The 18,241-nt window shown below is 37.7% G+C and overlaps 2 protein-coding genes across 2 annotated transcripts in view; both read right to left on the bottom strand.

Annotated features, from left to right (window-relative positions):
• dcma (syntaxin-like domain-containing protein decima) overlaps positions 1 to 18,241 on the bottom strand; it is a 152,668-nt gene that overhangs the window by 67,786 nt on the left and 66,641 nt on the right. Inside the window, exon 4 of the mRNA XM_020946579.2 lies at positions 6,159 to 6,718. The gene's annotated coding sequence lies outside the window, so the exon portion shown is untranslated. The remainder of the gene's footprint in view (positions 1 to 6,158; positions 6,719 to 18,241) is intronic.
• LOC110179176 (trypsin-1) lies at positions 15,069 to 16,373 on the bottom strand. Its single transcript, XM_020946577.2, has 3 exons — positions 16,033 to 16,373; positions 15,580 to 15,971; positions 15,069 to 15,512 (listed from the first exon to the last, which is right to left on the bottom strand). Exons 1-3 carry the CDS (start codon positions 16,235 to 16,237, stop codon positions 15,159 to 15,161), a joined length of 951 nt encoding a protein of 316 aa, XP_020802236.2. The 5' UTR covers positions 16,238 to 16,373; the 3' UTR covers positions 15,069 to 15,158.

The raw sequence follows: 18,241 nt of genomic DNA, 5'->3' as shown, positions 1-18,241 counted from the left end.
AATAAGAAGGGCCTCAAGCTTAAGCTCGAGCTCCTTTGGCTCCTGGACCATTTGTGCATGCGCTAGCGAAATTTGTTAATTTCATTTGCACAGTTTGCACAGGATTCGCTTAGCCTTCTTTTTTTTGGTATTTGTTTCTGGCCAGGCTCCTTTCTATGGCCTTTGTTTTGCCCCTTTTCTGGGCCAGGTTTTTGGCTCTCTCTTTGTGGTGGGCAGAGCTCACTTGTAATTATGTTTGTCCTTTAATTGTGCTCATTATGCGTGTGCTGATTATACCATGCCCCAAGTGGCTCAATCCATGTGCAAGGCCCACAAAAACACACACACATAGAAGTAGAGGGGCATAGAAATGAGTGCTATGCATAAAATCGACACAAGGCCCAAAGGCAGCACTGAGAACAAGTTGGTCTTTAAGGTTAGTTAAATAATTTCAAAGGTTTTCTAAAAAAGTTATTATTCCTTTATGCAAACTATAATTACCTAATTTTAGCCAAGTCTTGTAGGGTTTAAGAAACTAAATCGGTTAAAACTAATGCTAAACGTTTACAAATTTTCCCCAGTGCCTTGCAACTCACCTGCTGCCCCTTCACATACATTTTCCCTTAATCAAAAATAAGTTCATTCCCTTAAGTTTATTTACCCAGAAAATTTTATTTACCTCGGCATAAACAAAACCTAGTCCACTGTTAGCCATTTTGCCAGAGGCACAATCTACGTTGGCCAAACATTGAGAAGAAGACAGCGGTGCAACCCTTTTTTTGGCACACAAAAGGGAAATCGGTTGGGTGAAATAATTGAAATATGTTTGCCAATGTCCCAATGTTCAGAGAAAACTGAAAAGCAAATGGGCAATATCAACTCAATTATTAACAGGGCAAAGGCAAGGGCAATGCTCCACGTTTTGGCCAAAAAAAAGGTGAAAACTGAAGAGAAATGCTCACTGAATTCAGGTCAGGAGCGAGAAGTTTTCCTTTTTGCTGCATGAAAAGGGTTCCATGGCGGGTCCACTTCCTTTGTCACTGATAATTTCATTGTTTGCCATATTGCATTGAAGGTTGTCTACGAATATTTTCAGGGCAATAAAGGGATTTATTACAGGTTTTTATTGGATTACGTGATGGATTTTTCACTAACCTATTTTATTCTGGTGGAATACGATATATTCAATTATTTTTAAAGTGAGTTTATATCGTGAGAATATATATATTTTACTAACAACAGTTTTATAGTAAGTAATAATTTAAGAAACTGTCAGTCTGATAATTTGTTTAAATATTTACACTTCATAAAACATTATTAGTTTTTTGATGTCTTAAACAGTCATATTTTTCACTTCCTCTAGCTTCAATTGCCTTACGTTTTAGCTCTTAAAAATATACGTAAAAAAAGCAGCTAGTAAATTTAAATGCAGTTGGTTTATATTACATTCTAGGCAGCTTTATCTACATATATATTTTCTGAACACTTTGTACTTTATCATGGCCCATCGTTGGCGAGCAATAAAAAATCTTGGCATCTTAATCAAATATTCAAAGTACAACAATCATCCAGAGGAGGAGGAGTATGAATAATGAGGTTATTGGCCTCAGACATTGAATATCGTTTTGCCAGACAAAGGCCGGCAGGCGTGCAGTTAACCTACTATATATATACTATAATATATATATAGGAGTACTTTCTCACAAATTGCTGGCAAATATGTGTACAACATAAATAAGTTTCTTCCAGGCGCAAATGTATGCAACAATAAACATTTTTTGGGTGCTCTGTAATGAGCATTTTTATGCGAGGAGGGGTCAAAGTTGAGGCCGTATGAATAAACGAAACAGGCATTTAGCATGCCAATGACGTAGGCAGCTGCTCTAGGTCGATTCTCGTTTTTTTTTTGTTTTTCATTTTCTTTTAGGAAGTTTCCCTGGCAGCGGGATCAGGGGCTAAGCTGGCTTCCCAAGATTTCCGTTTTTCTACCTCCGCATTAAAAACTCATTTCGAACAAAACTTTCCCCAAAAAGAAAGAGGATCAAACGGGGCAGGAAAGCGTAAGTCTCCGTCAATCGGCTTAATTTGTCACCACTAACAAGGCACAAAAATTTAAAAAACAAAATGGGAAAATATGCCAATAATGATTAAATACTTTTAATTGCACCAGGGCCAGGGCCAGTCCTGCCTTTCTGCCCTTTTGGATTATGTCAGCTCATTAGCGTCACTTCTCATGGCAGAATCCCTCTGACATTTTAGTGCTGCCAGTGGCACCGCCATGATTAGCTGTCCCCGGCATATATGGAGGGGTTTCAGCCTGGAAATTAGCATGTGACTGGCTGCCATTTACGCGTTTTTAAGCACTGCCTAAGTCAAAAGACCCTCCCTTCTCTGACTCAAAAAAAAAAAGAAGAGCGGAAACGGAAGGGAGTCAACTGTCATGTCGCTTTTATCCTGATGCCCGCTCCCATTTGGCTGCTGACATTCCCAGCCCTGAATGCGCTTTCCCAGCCGAACCCTTCATTCCAACAGCAACTGGCAAAAACTGGCAGACACCAAGGCAGACGGACAGCCCAAGGGCGACAGATATATACATACAGTTCCCCTGTAAAACCATTCATGAAATTTTAAAAACACTCATTCGAATACTCTATGGAGTGGTTAGAAGTTTGATTTCGAATTTAAGATATGTAATAATTGAATAAGTTAATAGTATAGGTCTTTAAAAAGTATAAAGTATCAAATCCTATTTAGAAATACTTAATAAATCACACCTTTGACATTAATGGAAGAGTGAAGTCCTATTAAAAAATATTTAATATAAATAAATTACCATTTGACTTTAATGGAAGAGTTTGTAATAAGAAAACACAAGTTTTGATTATTGAAAATATAACTAAAATTAAAAGTTTTGTAACTGTGTTTCTAACCATTTTTTTTTTACTAAAAATAATTGATATAATATATAAGATATAAAAATATTGATATAATATAATAGTTATAATCTTTCTAAATATATATCCTTACAGAGAACTGTAATTTTTAGTCAATAGTTTGTAACGAAATTAAGGAATCATTTCGGTCTTTAAATTTAAAATTCTGCTTTGCTATCCTAATATTTATAAATGAAATTAATGCACTTTAGGGTTAGTTATAATACATTTTAAAATGCAAGGGTATACAAACTTCGAATTTTCTGTAAATTTAAAAATTTTCTTGTTTATCTTAATATTAATAAATAAAATTTATGCATTTAAGACTGAGTTATGATCCCATTTTAAAATACAAGGGTATACAAACTTCGACTTTTTAAAGTCAGCTTTCTTTCTTGTTTTCTTTTTATTTACTTAACATTTACCTGAATGGCTTTCGCTTTGCATCGTTGTTTTTTTTCTCCCTTCCGACCCGTATGCCTAATTTAATTTGCTTTTACTCAGGACAGAGACAAAGAAGGAAAGACCCAGATAGAAAGAGAGGGAAAGACAGAGAGAGAGAGAGAGAGAACCGGCGACACAGGCTGGTAATTTATTTCACCGCTAATTTGTATGAATTCCTCGTGCAGTCGCATTAAAGGCGACGCGGTCGCATCAAAACAAAATGGCCGACACTCACCTGTCCGCTCTAATGGCCGTTGTTTATGTAGTTCTACGTAGACTTCCCCATCCCCTTCCCTTGGTGTATATTTTATGCTTATAATTAAGTGCCTCGCAATTTGCCCTATATTAAACAGTCATGGGGGTATCTGAACCTTAAAGCTGAGAGTCCTTCTTGGGAAATCTAAAAATTATTTCTATTAAAAAAGTCAGAGATTGCAACTGATAATACGAGTTAGTTTCAAGCTTTTCAGCAGAGACTACTATTAATAAATTTGGATTGCTCTGCAGAGAGTGAAACAGTTTAGTAGTTCCAGCTAATAACTTTAACTAATACCTGCTAGCGTTCATCACCCAAGTGACCTGATGTCTGACTACCGCTGGAAGTGTCCTTGATGGGGGGCCAAATCGCCGTATTTCTAAGTCGATTTATTTGTTGGGGAAAGTGGAGGGAATTGCCAGCTTTATGACCGTTTTATTTTTATAGATACATGTCTGAGGGGAGCTTTCATTAGTGAATAATAAATCAGAGATATATATATTTCACAATGAATTGTTTTCGAGTTGCTTATTAATTCAGACATTAGAAATACGTCAAAAAAATAAACAATATTATTATACCCTTAAATGGTATTATAATTTCAGTCAGAAGCTTAAAACGCAGTGAAGGAATCATTTCCGACCCCATAAATCATATATATTCTTGATCAGCATCAACAGCTGAATCGATCTAGACATGTTTAGCAGAAAATTTTTTTTTTTATATTTTTATCTAAATTTTGTTATTAAATTTGACAAGTTACTTATGTGAAAATTTGACCAAAATTTAATATCGTCATACTTAAAAAATCTGTAAGCAGATTTGTTAATCTAATAAAAACTAACACAAAACTACTTTCCGAATCAAAATTAATGCATTTTTGGCTTAGTTATGAATTTTTTACAAATTGATTTATAGACAAAAATGTCATATAAAATATAGATAAATATCTACTCAAAGAATAGTATTATAGGTTTAGTCAGAAGCATGTTAAACTGTGAAGGAGTAATTTCCGACTCCATAAATCATATATATTATTGATATATTATTGAAGTATGCAGATTTATTAACTTAATAGGTTAGCTTACTAGCACAGAAAAAGTTTCCGAATGGAAATTAATGCATTTTAGGCTAACTTATGATAGTTTTCATGAAAAAACTACAGGTTCTACGGATTTCCGTTTTCCGATGTAGCTTCTATTTTCTATTTTTTTTCTTGTTTCAATATAATATTGCATTATTATATTTAATTTATATTAAAATATAATTTTTTCCCGGATACCAGTCAAGATCATATTGCATTACATGGGCGCTAGAAATGTTTTTTACGTCATTTCTAAATGTTAAAATATAAATTAAAAAAAATGTATATGTAATTTTACATGTATTTATACACAAGACGTAATTTTGTCGAACTGGTGTTTACGTGTAGAAATGGACAGCTTAGAATACACTTTCTACATGAAATAACCAAACCAGTTTTAAAGCTTCATTTATATAAGTTTCCAACTTGGCCAAGAGTTAGATGGCGCCAAAAATATGTTGCATGTAGTAAAGTTGATTTTTAGGCGCAACTGTATATTTTTTTCTTAATTTTAATTTATATATTTATATATATTTATTAAAGGAAGAGTGTTCTCAGTTGGTCATATCCCATTTTTAAGTTTGTAAAGATTTTTAATAGAAGATATATACTAAAACCCAAATTTTTATTAACTTAATTAACTACTTTGGCAAGTAAAAATGTTAATAAAACAAAAAACTAATTAATAAGAAAGTGTTGTGAAAAATTAGTTCAAAAATTCACAACGAATCTTACAATAAATATTGAGTTATCAATCAAACAGCCTACGGTTCAAAGACAATCCCTTAAAGTCAATAAATCTAGGAATACAATTAACCAAACCTTTCTCTTTTCGTATGCCTTCGTTTTTCCCCCTAAAAGAGACGCAGCTGCTTAAATACGTTGTCAACAGCTCATTAAACTTGAAAACTTTTCAGCTAGTAAGTCTTTGAGTATTACCAAGGATCTATTATACCATCGCTGGCTGTGTGGTCGGAACGGAGGATTTTAAAGGCAAATGCAACCAGGTGACACGTGTTAAGAAATTCCGCACATGGCAACTGGTCGGCAGTTGAAATGCCACACAGCAGCAGTTGCAGCTTCGGAAGAGTGGACAGAGGACTTGGGACCCTTTCCAGCTCCTTGGCTCATGCATATGCACAACATGGGAGGGAGATCCATCCATGGACCGACCAGACAGATCCCCCAAACCCTTTTAGTTGTTTCATAACAAATGACTAACAACATGGCCAACTGACTGGCCAGCGACAATCGCAGCTAGATAAACAGCCTCAGCTGCAGATACAGATGCGAATGGTTAGGTTAAGATACACTTCTAAAATAAAGAGAAGATCTCTTTACACAACTAAATCATAATTTAAAAGTATTTTCCATAGAAAGATATTAAGGTTTCAGTATAAAATTTATATATAATATATACGTTAAATATTTTTATATTTAAATAATAATTTTATAGACTTACCCCCATTTCTTGGCATGTACATATTCAGAAGAGAAATGCATGCTCTCGTACACGTACTTGTATCTGCATCTGCATCTGCATCTGGATCTGGATCGCGGGGCATCTGTTGGATCTGCACAGCGGGCCCGATTAGTCGAAATGATGATCAAAGTGCTGAAGCCTCGGTGGAGGATGGAGGTGATCCCGGGATGAGTCCAGCATTGATTGCGTGTGGCAAAAACAAACGCCACAGCGGGCAGCATCTCCAACGGCTCACAGGAAGCGCCTTCTGGGGGCCCTTATCGCGATCGTTGTTATCGGCGGCAGCATCGAGAAAATGGCCAGCAAGTCAGCAGTTGCGATCCTCGATCCTCGATCCTCGATCCGGCTTAATATTCAATTTGTGCAAGAGTTTGTCGAATCGACGAGACTCTGGCTGCCATGTATTTGTATATTGAAAAATACCTCCAATCCGCTGGCGGCTTAACAAGTCGTTTTCCACTGCCCCCCCCCCCCTGCCAGTTTTTCCTTGGTTTCCAGATGCCAAAATCCTGGCTCCTAGGCCTAGGAAGCGTCACTTGCTGCAGGGAGAGAAATAAGAAAGAAGTTTAATTAAGATTAATTGGTATAAGATTCAAAACAGTTGCCTATTATTAATATTTAAAATGTATATAAATTTTGGATTTATATTTATGGTAGATAACATTTTTCAATGAGAAAGTAAATCTTTTTCCTTTCTTTCTTATAGTTTTACAAACATTTACATTTAGATATAATTATGGAATACATTTTGTACTTCAATAGTAGTTACATTTTGAATACATTCTAAAGAAATTCATAAATTCTTATCTCTTTGATTCTATATCGTGGAATTTGATCCTTCTTTTTCACTAGTCTCTTGTTTTATTTTATAACATACAAAACTATGAAATATTAATCCATATTTCCTTATACTTTTTCGGATCAGTGTTGACTTCAAGCAATCAACGTCTGAAGGCAGGCACGTAGCTTGGCTTCCGCGCCGCGCAACTTGTTGCTGTAACACTTCATTTATTTTGATAACCATAAGATTGCCAATAAAAATTGCCAGACTCCAGCTCCAGCTCTAGGTCTACTCCTGGAACCCGCAACCTGCTCAACCCTTAGCCTGTTCCCACTTGATTGAAATTGCAACTGACTGGGAAGGAGGTGAGATACTGGGTTACCGGCGGCTGTCTCTCGACCAGATTTGAAACGCATTTCCATTTTGGCGGTCAGTGTCAGTGGAAGGAGCTCACCGAAGTTGACAACTGATACGATACGGTTCAGGGCCAAGTGAGGATTAAGCCAGAAGTTGAATCCCAAGTTCAAGTTGAACTTTCAAGAGGTAACCTTTACAAAGAGCAGAGAAATACTCTTTCATTCTTTCAATAAGATTCTCTAGAACTCTCTACTTAATTATACTTTAAAAAACACTCCCTTTGTTTCCCTTTCACCATCTTAAGTTAGCACTTTAGTCATTACCACAAATCACTAAAGCCAAGCGTGTAACTGTTCTGGGGATTTTGGCCAAGTGACATGGTCGTAAGATAACGTTTATGTATGATATTTCGAAGCCTCTGCCTTTTAAGGCCTTAAGCTTATCCAGGGGACTTGCCCTGCCCATGGCCTGCAGCTGTGTCAATGCCTGGGGCATTGTTTGCTTTTCTTTTACTTTTCTTTTTGTTCTTTTCAGAGGACCCCTTCACCCACTGACTGTGACTCTGACTCTGGCTGAGATCATCGTTGGCAATTTTTCAGTCACTGATTGCTGGTCGCTTCTTGGCTCGTTCACTTCGTGTGACTTAGTTTTCTGCACGAGGTCATCATTTTCCGCCGCCTTTCTGCGGTTTGGTTTGGTTTGGGTTCGGGGTCCCGCCCGCAACTACACGGCAACGACTGTCTATCTACGTATCTATCTATCTGACTGGCTTGGGGTTTTCCAACTAGCCAAGTATCTGGTTCTGAGTCTCTGTCTTTCTGTCTTTGAAATGTTTGTCTTGCCTCGTTTTGTGTCTTTTGCTGGGCATTTTTATCTATTTTGCCGCGCACGTCGGGGTCACATTAACGGTGCTTTCTCAACGCTCGAGTTCTGCAATTTGATTTCCTTAACTTGGCCTATACCTGCTGAGTGCAGTGAGAGAAAAATTAGAGTATTTTTGTGGATGTGGAGAGTCAGCAAGTGAAATCTATAGATCTATTTCATACTGTTTAATTCATTTATAATGGTTTATATAGTTTCTGTTACTTACAATGATTAATTAAATAATTCTCTATTCCTTTACAATTTATTAATATTATGTTTCACTATTACCTTTTTAGTTAAATGTTGTATTATCTTTAAAATCTAATAATATATTCATGATCATTTGAATGATTAAATACAAAATTAAACATATTCATATCACTCACTCTCATTATATAAACATTATAATATTTATAACTTCTCTAATACCAACATTATTACATCTTTCCAACTATTATTTTATTTCCAGTGTTTAGGGTTAGCTTAGGTCTCTGCTGTTTGTTATTTTTCACTGTTCTGCCATCGGGCCCGTGATCTTCTTCTGGTTATCTGTCATCCCAGGCAAAAGCAAAACAATTAAAGTCATAAAAATTGTGGCCAAAGATTTGCAATTGTTAATGCGGTAAGCACTTGTTGCTCTCGAAACTCGAGGGAACTCTGGGGAACTCTTAGTAATTTCATTGTGCGGTTATACAATCTGCGATGGATGACTGTGACAGCATGCGAAAGAAGTTTGGCTTTGGGGATTCTAATAAATAATGGATAACAATTGCCAACTTGGGACTGGGAGCACTTTGATAGATTCAAGTCATTAATCATGTTTATAAAGTATCAGAGATCAGGGTTTTGTAACGAAATAAAAGGGTTATCTAATTTTAGCAGGATTTGTAATACTAAAATTTATTCCATTTGTATTTCACAACTATATTTGAAAACCCAATTCTGAAAACCACTTTACATACGCATACCTTGTGCCACATCCTCAAATATATTCAAACTTGTGTAATGCTTTGAATTAAAATGTAAATCATTTTGAAACGGCCACAAACCCGAGTTAATTCATTGCAAATTATTGAAATTCTTCTCGGATTTCGCTTTCGAAACCGGCAGTAGGAGCAGGTCTCAGAGTCCGAAGATGGCCAGAATCAGAGGAACCTGAGACCGAGACCGACCGAGTGTAACTTGTTATTTGCAGTAATTAATTTTCAAGCAAAAGTGCTAATTAATTCCGAGAGCAGAGCGGAGCAAATGCCAGATGAGAAGGCGTTGGGAAGCATAGCGCAAATTGTAGACCAACATCCGTCTTTTGCAGGCTGAGTGTGTTGGCAATTAACAACCAAAGCCAGAGTCAGAGTCAGAGCCAGGCCGAAACTGTGGCTTTGGCTAAGGCAATTTCCTATGAATTTCAAAGAAGAAGATCGCTCTACAGGAAACTTACATAACTGTTTGAGCTGTGAGTATGCGGCGATTCTTTTGTAGATCAACTTTACGCCAAACTGACGCAATGTCCACCTAGACAGACCGACGAACTGACCATCTGCCGTTTCCAGTTTGGAAGGAGCAGGAGGAGGAAGGAGGAGGACTGAGCCAATAGTAACGCCTACCAATACCTTTAATTATAGTGCCCGTCCCCGCCATGAATCGCGACCATGGGCCGTCCAAACATGACGCACGTATAGAAAACATATTTCAAACTAAACAAACTCATCAGAAAAGAAGGGAAGAAAAAAAACAAAAAAGAGGAAACTCTGCAAAAGGAAAACCCGCTGGGACGCGCGTGCAAAATTAAAAGTAAAGCGAGAAAAATGTAGACAACGCGTCAGGCGTGGCCAGCCCCAGAAGAGAACTTGGTGGAACTCTGGCAGATCCAAAAGTGTCTGTCCATTCTGATTAGCTACACACACGCACACACACAACACAATCCACCATGCTTCAAGGTCACTTAACACCACCTGGATGACGTCATCCCTTTGAGAAGATCAGGTGAGGTCATAAACTTTGCAGGTGGAGAAAAACAAAAGCTTTCTTAGACAATCTAGCAAAGAATACAATTTCTTTTAAAAGATTTTGTAGCTAATAAATATTTTGTTAGGCGGCTCAATCAATAGAAGACATAGTTACACTGGAAAATAAAATGAATAAAAAGTATTAGGGAGTATTGTCAACTTTCTGCAAGAAAAGTTGTGGAGCCAAAGGAAGACTTTGAAGGGTATTCTAACTTCAGTCAGAAGCTTAAAACGTAGTGAAGGAGTCATTTCCGACCCCATAAATCATATATTTTCTTGATCAGCATAAAAAACGGAATCGATCTGACCATATTTGGTGGAAAAAGATTTTTTGAAATTTTATTTTACAAAATTTTGTTAATAAATTTTACATGTTAACTATGTCAAAATTTTACAAAAATTTAAATTCGTTAAATTCAAAAACTAAGTATGCATATTTGATAGCCTAATTAAAACTAACATAAAACAACTTTCCGAAATAAAATTAATGCTTTTTTGGCTTAGTTATGACATTTAAACCATTTGATGTATAGATAAAATTGTTCTATAAAATATAGATAAATATCGACACAACGAATGGTATTATAATTTCAGTCCGAAGCTTATAAAACAGTGAAGGAGTCTATTTCGACCCTGTAAATCATATATATTCTTTATCAGCATTAACAGCTGAATCGATCTAGCCATGTTTGGTAAAAAAAAATTTTTGAAATTTTATTTTACAAAATTTTGTCGTTAAATTTGACATGTTACCAAGTGAAAATTTGGCAAAAATTTAATTTCATTATTTTTAAAAACTCGGAATGCAGATTTGTTTACCTAAAAAAAACTAGCAAAGAACAACTTTCCGAATCAAAATTAATGAATTTTTGACTTAGTTATGATAGATTGCATATATGAACCAAAGAACCTTGGACTTATTTCAAGGATATAGTGGGATATCGGTTTCCCAAACTTGGTTTCTTTCTTGTTAATAATAACAATACTATATATAGGTAGCTAGTAATTGTATATATATATTTCTAAAAATGTTTTATAAACTTAATCTTTATCAAAGCTTTTCTTTCCAGTGTACCAAAACGTGTAGCTAATTTGTCAGACCTTTCTTATATGGTTTAGGCTCCCAAAGAACTGACAAAGCGAAGGCTTGATGATTATAATGCCAATGCCCACGCTGGCCACCATTTGTTAATGCATATTTTATTCTGGTTTAGCGCCTCATCAAATTTCTAATTTATGGGCCGGAGCGCTCTCAGGCTTGGGGGTTTTTTGAGCAATTGAATGGCCCGTTGGCAATTTAGCAATTATAAGATGATTAATTTTTGTGCATTTTCTCAACACCTTCCACTTAGCGGCCGCTAACTAAACCTGAAGCCGGCTAAAAGGCAAACTCGAGAGCTGAAAATGAATCTCAACAGAGAAAGAAGATTCAAGCTGGGAGCTGAAAGTTGAGGAAGATGCGGAAAATGCGGGCTGAGGGCCAGGCGTTAAAGCCCAACTACTGTCGATTAAAGTGCCGCTGCCCCGTTGCCGTGTAGGGTATCATTAGGCCAGACAAAACAATTTAAAATAACTACAGCAACTAGCATAATAATGTTGGGACGAGGAAGAAGATGCGACCGCATAGCCCATAGACAATTTTCGTAATGGACAGAAATAAATCTGGAAAGCAGAAGCAAAAGCAGCTGCAGCAACGCTCATAGTCTCTGGGAAACCGAGTCTCTGAGCAACTACCGAACGCCGAGCACAACTTAATTAATAAACTAATGAGCAGTTTGCGGCCAAGAAATCCCCCCGGAACCCGATCCCAATAGCCTCTAGTCCATCTCTCCAGATTATCTACATAAAGTAGAGACGTGCATCGTGGCCGGATAAGCTGAGGCTGAGCCTGAAGCCCAGCCTATTTGCTAAGAGATCAGCCAGAAATTAAAATAAATGTGCAACGTGCAAAAATGCCCAAGATAATCCCAACGGAAAGTAAAACTGGAACGTGTTCAGCGCCGAAACAAAAAAAATTCTACAAAAACCCAAACGAAACAAAAAGTAAAAAGCGCACCAAAAAAACTGATTTATGCATATGAGAATGACACGGACTGTACGTGTTTAATTCATTGGGGTGATGACTGGGTTAAGTAATAGTTAAAAATGAGCAAACTTTAATATATTATAATATTAATAAATATGAAAAGTATATTCAAATATATACTTATTATTTTTTAACATCAACTGTGAAGTTTGCCTTGGATTTAGTATAAATAGTTACCGGAAAAAACCCCTTATTAATACCTCTTAAAGTAAAATCATTTAATAGCTTTTTCAGTGATAATTTGTACCTCTTAAAAATAAACATAAATCATTGAAACATAAATTTCTGAATAATAAGAAAATGCTTAATAATTAAATATGCAAAAATTTCTAAAGGAAACCACAGTATAAACTTGAGGCTTGCAGCTGTAAATACATTTAAAAATCTTTCCTAATAAACATTTAACGTACTAATCCCATGTTTAATGGTCGTAAATATGATTTAACATTAGAAAATACCTTCCCTTGTCTTTTATGTCCAGGCTGTAAAGTATTTTTTTCTTATTTTTTACAAAGCTTTTCACACTTTTCGCCCGTCGGGCCATAAAACGTACAGAACTGCATTCCATTTGAGGTAAGAAAAAAACGATCTTCTAATGGATTTTATGCAGCTAAATCCTTCTCAAGCTTTAGCTTTATGCGATCTAATAAACTGCTTTTGTCTGCAGACAAATATATTTCTGAGCCCGGCCTAAACACTCGTAATTACGAAGCCATTTATTCAGGAGGCATCAACAGTCACAGGCGGCAAACAGAGACAAATGAGATTAAGCTGGGGCCAAAAATAAAAGTGAGCTCTGACACGACCATGGTTAAGAAAAAATAATGCTGCAGGTTCTGGCCGTAAATCATTTTGTTTTCACTCTTGTTGCTGCCGCAGTTTAATTATCACGAGTTGAGATTTCGTCTGTCCCAGGCAGCTCGTAAATTGTGGCGCGAACAAGACAAGAGAACATAGTACATACTACATACTACATTCAGCGGCCCTTAGCAAATTGAAAAAGAGTTGAAAAACTATTCAAATCAATGAAAACTGATAGCCCCAAGGGCCGCGACCATGGCCAAGTCATGATTAACATGGGTTTAGTCCTAGACCTAACTATAACCAGGGTACTTGCCCAGGCACTGGAAGAAAATTGGTAGTAATGAGTGTTTCAAATTGATCTTGAAACATATAAGCAAATGAATTTAGGAAGAAGAGAAATCCTACAGTAATGTTATAGGTATATATTATACCTTTTAAACCTTGATTATTAAGTCATTTCTCCTTTAGTCCAAGACCTAACTATATACTTGTCCAGGCACTGTAAGAAAATTGGTAGAAGCTTTACCTGGTAATAAGTATTTCAAATTGATCTTGAAACATATAAGAAAATGAGTTTAGAGAGAAAAGAAATCCTATAGTAATGTATTAGGTATATTTTATACCTTTTAAACCCTAATTAAAAAGATATTTCTCTTACTGCATCTTTGGGATTGCTCCAAAGATGGCACCATGTACCATTTAAGCGACATGCCAACACTTGACCAGGGCCCAGACCAGAGTCAGGGGAACCTCTCCCATCTCCAGTGTGGTATATGGTACCTGCAAAACCTGGCGAAATGTATCATTAACAAGTCACGACAAATTCGCTGGCTTGGGGCTGGATCGGACATTTGAAAAGCTACGAGCAGGGCCAAATTTGGTAAGACCTCGACACCCGACATTAGATAGAATAAAAACCGCGACTCTCCTGGACTGTGGTGAATCTTGTATCAAGTGCCTGGCACAGGGACAGGTTGGAGATTGCGCCGCCGGCGGTTGCTTTGAACGGAACGAGGGACCCACCGCCGTTTAGGTGTGAAAAAATCTAAAATGCAAACACCACAAAAAGAGAAAACACACTGCTGGTCTGCAATGGCAGTCCATTTGTAGTTGCTCCCCTGGGCGCTGCCGAAAACGCCAAACTGAGCCACAGATTGAAACGAAAAGCGAGCCAGAGGATGTGCGTCCATGTCCAGGAACCACCTCAATCCCCCAACAGTCCAACAGTCCAACATGAATTATTTATTTCGATTGTCTGATGCAGCTCGGAGAGTATTATTTTTAGAGGGTCCAACAAACCAAGGCCCCCTTATAAAGTCTAGAAATTTATGATCGGCGGCCGGGAGCCGTTCAAATTATCGCAGGGCATGCAAAATTTATTAACAAACATAAAAATTGCTCGAGAATTTATTTCATCTTAATTCAATTTAACAACTTAAACAGCCATAAAGTGTTCACATAGTAAATCAATGGCCACTCTATGCAGATGCGTTGCCCAGACCCAGTCCCAGCCCCTAGTGCTGTCCACATGCATCATCATCATAATCATAATCAAGGTGCCCGGGCTAGAGCCATGTTATGTTATGGATTCCCCCCTCTCTGTTGCCACAATTTATGAGCTGCGCATGAAAATGAGTCAAAACAAATTATGCCGCCGCTTCCAGGACATGGCTTGATTGACAGGGCAACCGAATGGAGTTCGTCTTTTGGTTAAGAAGAAGCAACGATTATGATGTTGAACGCTGCCAAAAAGATTTCCATCAGCGGCAACAATTTCAAGGCATTAATCACGAACGTCAAGTATGAGTATGAGTATGAATATGAGTATGAATACGAGTACGAGGGTGGGTCCCATGTTCTCCCCCAAATACCTGAATCACAGCAGCCCCAGGAATGTGTTCCAGTTTTTGATAAGAATCTTCAGCCCGAAAGGATTACTAGCAAACATAAATCATAAAAAGGAATGCTGAACAAATTATAAATACTTTGCATTTAAGTAAGTCAAAGTTCATGAATTTTATTGGATGGGATGAGAAGGCTTTTCAATAATTTAGAATAATTTAGGAATGATAACTCATGATCTAACTCTGACAGTAGCAACCATCGGAGGTATTCTTTTCAATCCAATCCAAGAACTTGCTAACCCTGGCATAGACCCCAGGGGCATTCTTCTGGGCACAGCCATAGCCAAAGGATACCACACCGGCGAGCTTGTAGCGACCCTCATTGACAATGAGGGGACCACCACTGTCACCCTGGCAGGCATCCTTGCCACCCTGCTGGACCAGACCAGCGCACAGCATCACCTCGGCGATCTTATCCTTGTAACGAGTCTGACGACACTGCTGATTGGTGATCACTGGCACATTAACCTCCTGCAAATAGTTGGAGGTGACGCCACCCTCCTTGATCAGACCCCAGCCAGCCACCACAGCCTGTGAGCAGATTAAATAATTAATTAATTAATTAATTAATTAATTAACAAATAAAATGTAACTTTACCGTCTTGCCATCAAAGTTATGATTAGCCTGGGGCAGACACACAGGACGCATGTTTCCAGTCAATGGAACCGGTGACTCCAACTTCAACAAAGCCACATCATTGACAATGCGATTGGGATCATAGTTGGGATGAATGGTGGTCTTGACCACCTTCCTGACAATACCAGGATCCCGAGAGGATCTATCGATCTGCAGCAACCTAATGGTAATCTGATCCCGATTGCCATGAACACAATGAGCTGCAGTCAGGACATAACGATCATTGATCAGGGAGCCACCGCAGAAGAGTCTGGGATAGTGACGACCCTTGACCAGCTGAGCGGTCCAAGGATATTTGTTGGATCGCACCTGCTGGCCACCCACAATACGATTCACATTCGGGGTACCACAGACTGGCAAGAGAAAATATATATGAGAGTTTTCCTTTGGGGTTTCCTCCTGACTTTTACTCACAGCAATTCTGCTTGGTGTTGCACTGATTGCGTTTCTTATTTGGACGCACTGCCTTAAGGGCCTCCTCAGCAGGATCCACCACATCGATGACATCCGCAAATTGCTGGGCAAGAGTCTGTTGATGGGGAGCCTGGTATTGATATTGGGCCAGGGCCAAAGTGCAGCCCAGCAGCAGAAGGAGCGGCAGGGCCAGGTAGCTACGCATCTTGTCCAGAGTTGGCTTCGGAGGAAAGTGACAGAGCGTTTTGCCAAACGCTGGCTACTTATAGGGTCCCAATACGGAGATGGAGATGGAGATCAAGATCGAGATCGAGTTCGAGTTGGGCTTTTTTTAATAAAACTAAAAATATGAATGTTTTATTGCGTGCGCTTCTTTCTTTCTTTCTCCCCTTTCTTTTTCTTTTTTTGTTATTTCTCCGCTTTCTTTGTTTGATGCCTTATTTGCATAACACTTTATAGCGCCGCACACAAGCTCATCTCATCTTGCGATTCTCAAGTTGATTTTTGTATTTTTGGCTCCGTACAAATCATCATTTTCATCGAGAACAACTTTTGCGAAAAGTGCAAATAAACTTTTTAATATCATTTTAATAATAACCAGGCAGGCTTTTAAGTGTTTAATGCCTGGGAAACTGGGTTATTGATGAGGGAGTTACACTGAGAGCAGCTTAAAACAATTTGTTCGAATGATCAAATCATTCGGTGATTTGTGCTTAATTATTATTAGAATACTCTAAATACTCTAATTTTAAAAGAGTTTGATGAACAAATGGCATCTAAGCAGGGGGAATATATAAAAAAAACCCAAGTCCAAATATATACAAAAATATAGAGGATATATTTTGATATATTATTTAAAATACTAACTAATATAACAAGTGCTGGATTGAGCCACAAAACGATAAATGATAATTTATATTCACATTGAAACAAGTTTTATAATATCCCAACTTCTTAATAACCAAAAGAGTATTGCAAATTCGTTAAACATTTCTTAAATTTTCCGCACTGGCTTTGCATATTCATGAAAGTGGAGCAAACTCAAGCGAGTTCACCACTTTTCTGCCAGCCACCCGTTGCTTTTTTAATGGACTTTTAATGCGACTTCGAAGGGGCTTAGACAGCGTCTGACCCAGCGAGATCTGGTCAAAAAAGAATAATAAAAAAACCTGGCTACAGAATGGAATCTTTTCCCCTCTTGACTCTTTGCTCCTTGGCAATCTGGCTTGCATTGCAGCATAAATATCCTTTAAGTGCCGGTTATCCGGTATCATCATTAACCGGAGGCAAACGCCCGCTTTCACGCTGGAAAGGAGCTCCCTCTCAGCCACCAGATGGTGGAATAATTTATAAGGCTTTGGTGATCGGAGGAGGCCAACCTGGTATTTGGTGGCTTTTTGGCATAATTTACAAAAACGCAACCAGAACCAGGGGGACAAGTTATTATTCCTCCAGCTTCTGCCGCCTGTCCTTCGATCATATTTCTTTTGCATGGAATGTCGCGGTCGTCGCCTACCTCTCTTCGAAATTGATTCGCCTGGGGGCCACAGTTTCTTACATCCAAAATAAGGAGTATATAAATATAAATTAATAAAAGCAACGCGTTGATAAATCGCGTGCACCTGGAAATTATGCAACATGTGGCACTTGCTGGCTTTAGATGCAACAGTTTGGAACAAGAACAGAATGGGGTAAAAGGGATATTTAAGAATTGAGAGTTGAATACTTTATTGAAAATGGTTTCCAATTACAGATAATGTTTTCAAAATCTATGTTTTTTGTCCCTGGGTACCCAGGATATCCATAGTATCCTGGGTAGCCTCTTCTTAAACGCAAATAAGGGAGCTACTTTCAATATCGAATTTAAAGTTAAGGTTATACTTCTTAAACGCAAATAAGGGAGCTACGTTTAATATCCAATATTTAGTTAAGGTTATGCTATTGAATTGGACTCTTTACAACCAATTCAGCATCCAAATATCTATGGCAGAAGATATAAAAGGAAGTGGGAAAACCCAATCTCAAGACAAACATATCCTTCCTATCCTATATCCCTTGATATCATACCCGTCCTCTTAATATAACTCTTCCATCTTTTGTGGTATACCCCTTAATATAAACATTCGTAGATATGTTTTCGTTTTATTTTGTTTTTGTTGTTTTCTTCAGCTTCCCCACATAAATAACTTTTACTCTTACGCAAAAAATA

Source organism: Drosophila serrata, unplaced genomic scaffold (assembly GCF_035046125.1).
Source record: "Drosophila serrata isolate PLE 108 unplaced genomic scaffold, ASM3504612v1 contig_240, whole genome shotgun sequence".
Taxonomy (NCBI): Eukaryota; Metazoa; Arthropoda; class Insecta; order Diptera; family Drosophilidae; genus Drosophila; species Drosophila serrata.
The sequence above is the reverse complement of the archived record's forward strand: the minus strand, read 5'-3'. Positions and strand labels throughout refer to the sequence as shown.

Bases quoted from the DNA above. Each gene is read 5' to 3' on its own strand.
- LOC110179176 (XM_020946577.2), bottom strand. From the start codon at position 16,237: ATGCGTAGCTACCTGGCCCTGCCGCTCCTTCTGCTGCTGGGCTGCACT. The intron at 15,972-16,032 runs GTGAGTAAAAGT...TTCTCTTGCCAG, and splicing joins CAACACCAAGCAGAATTGCT to TCTGTGGTACCCCGAATGTG. The intron at 15,513-15,579 runs GTAAAGTTACAT...ATCTGCTCACAG, and splicing joins ATAACTTTGATGGCAAGACG to GCTGTGGTGGCTGGCTGGGG.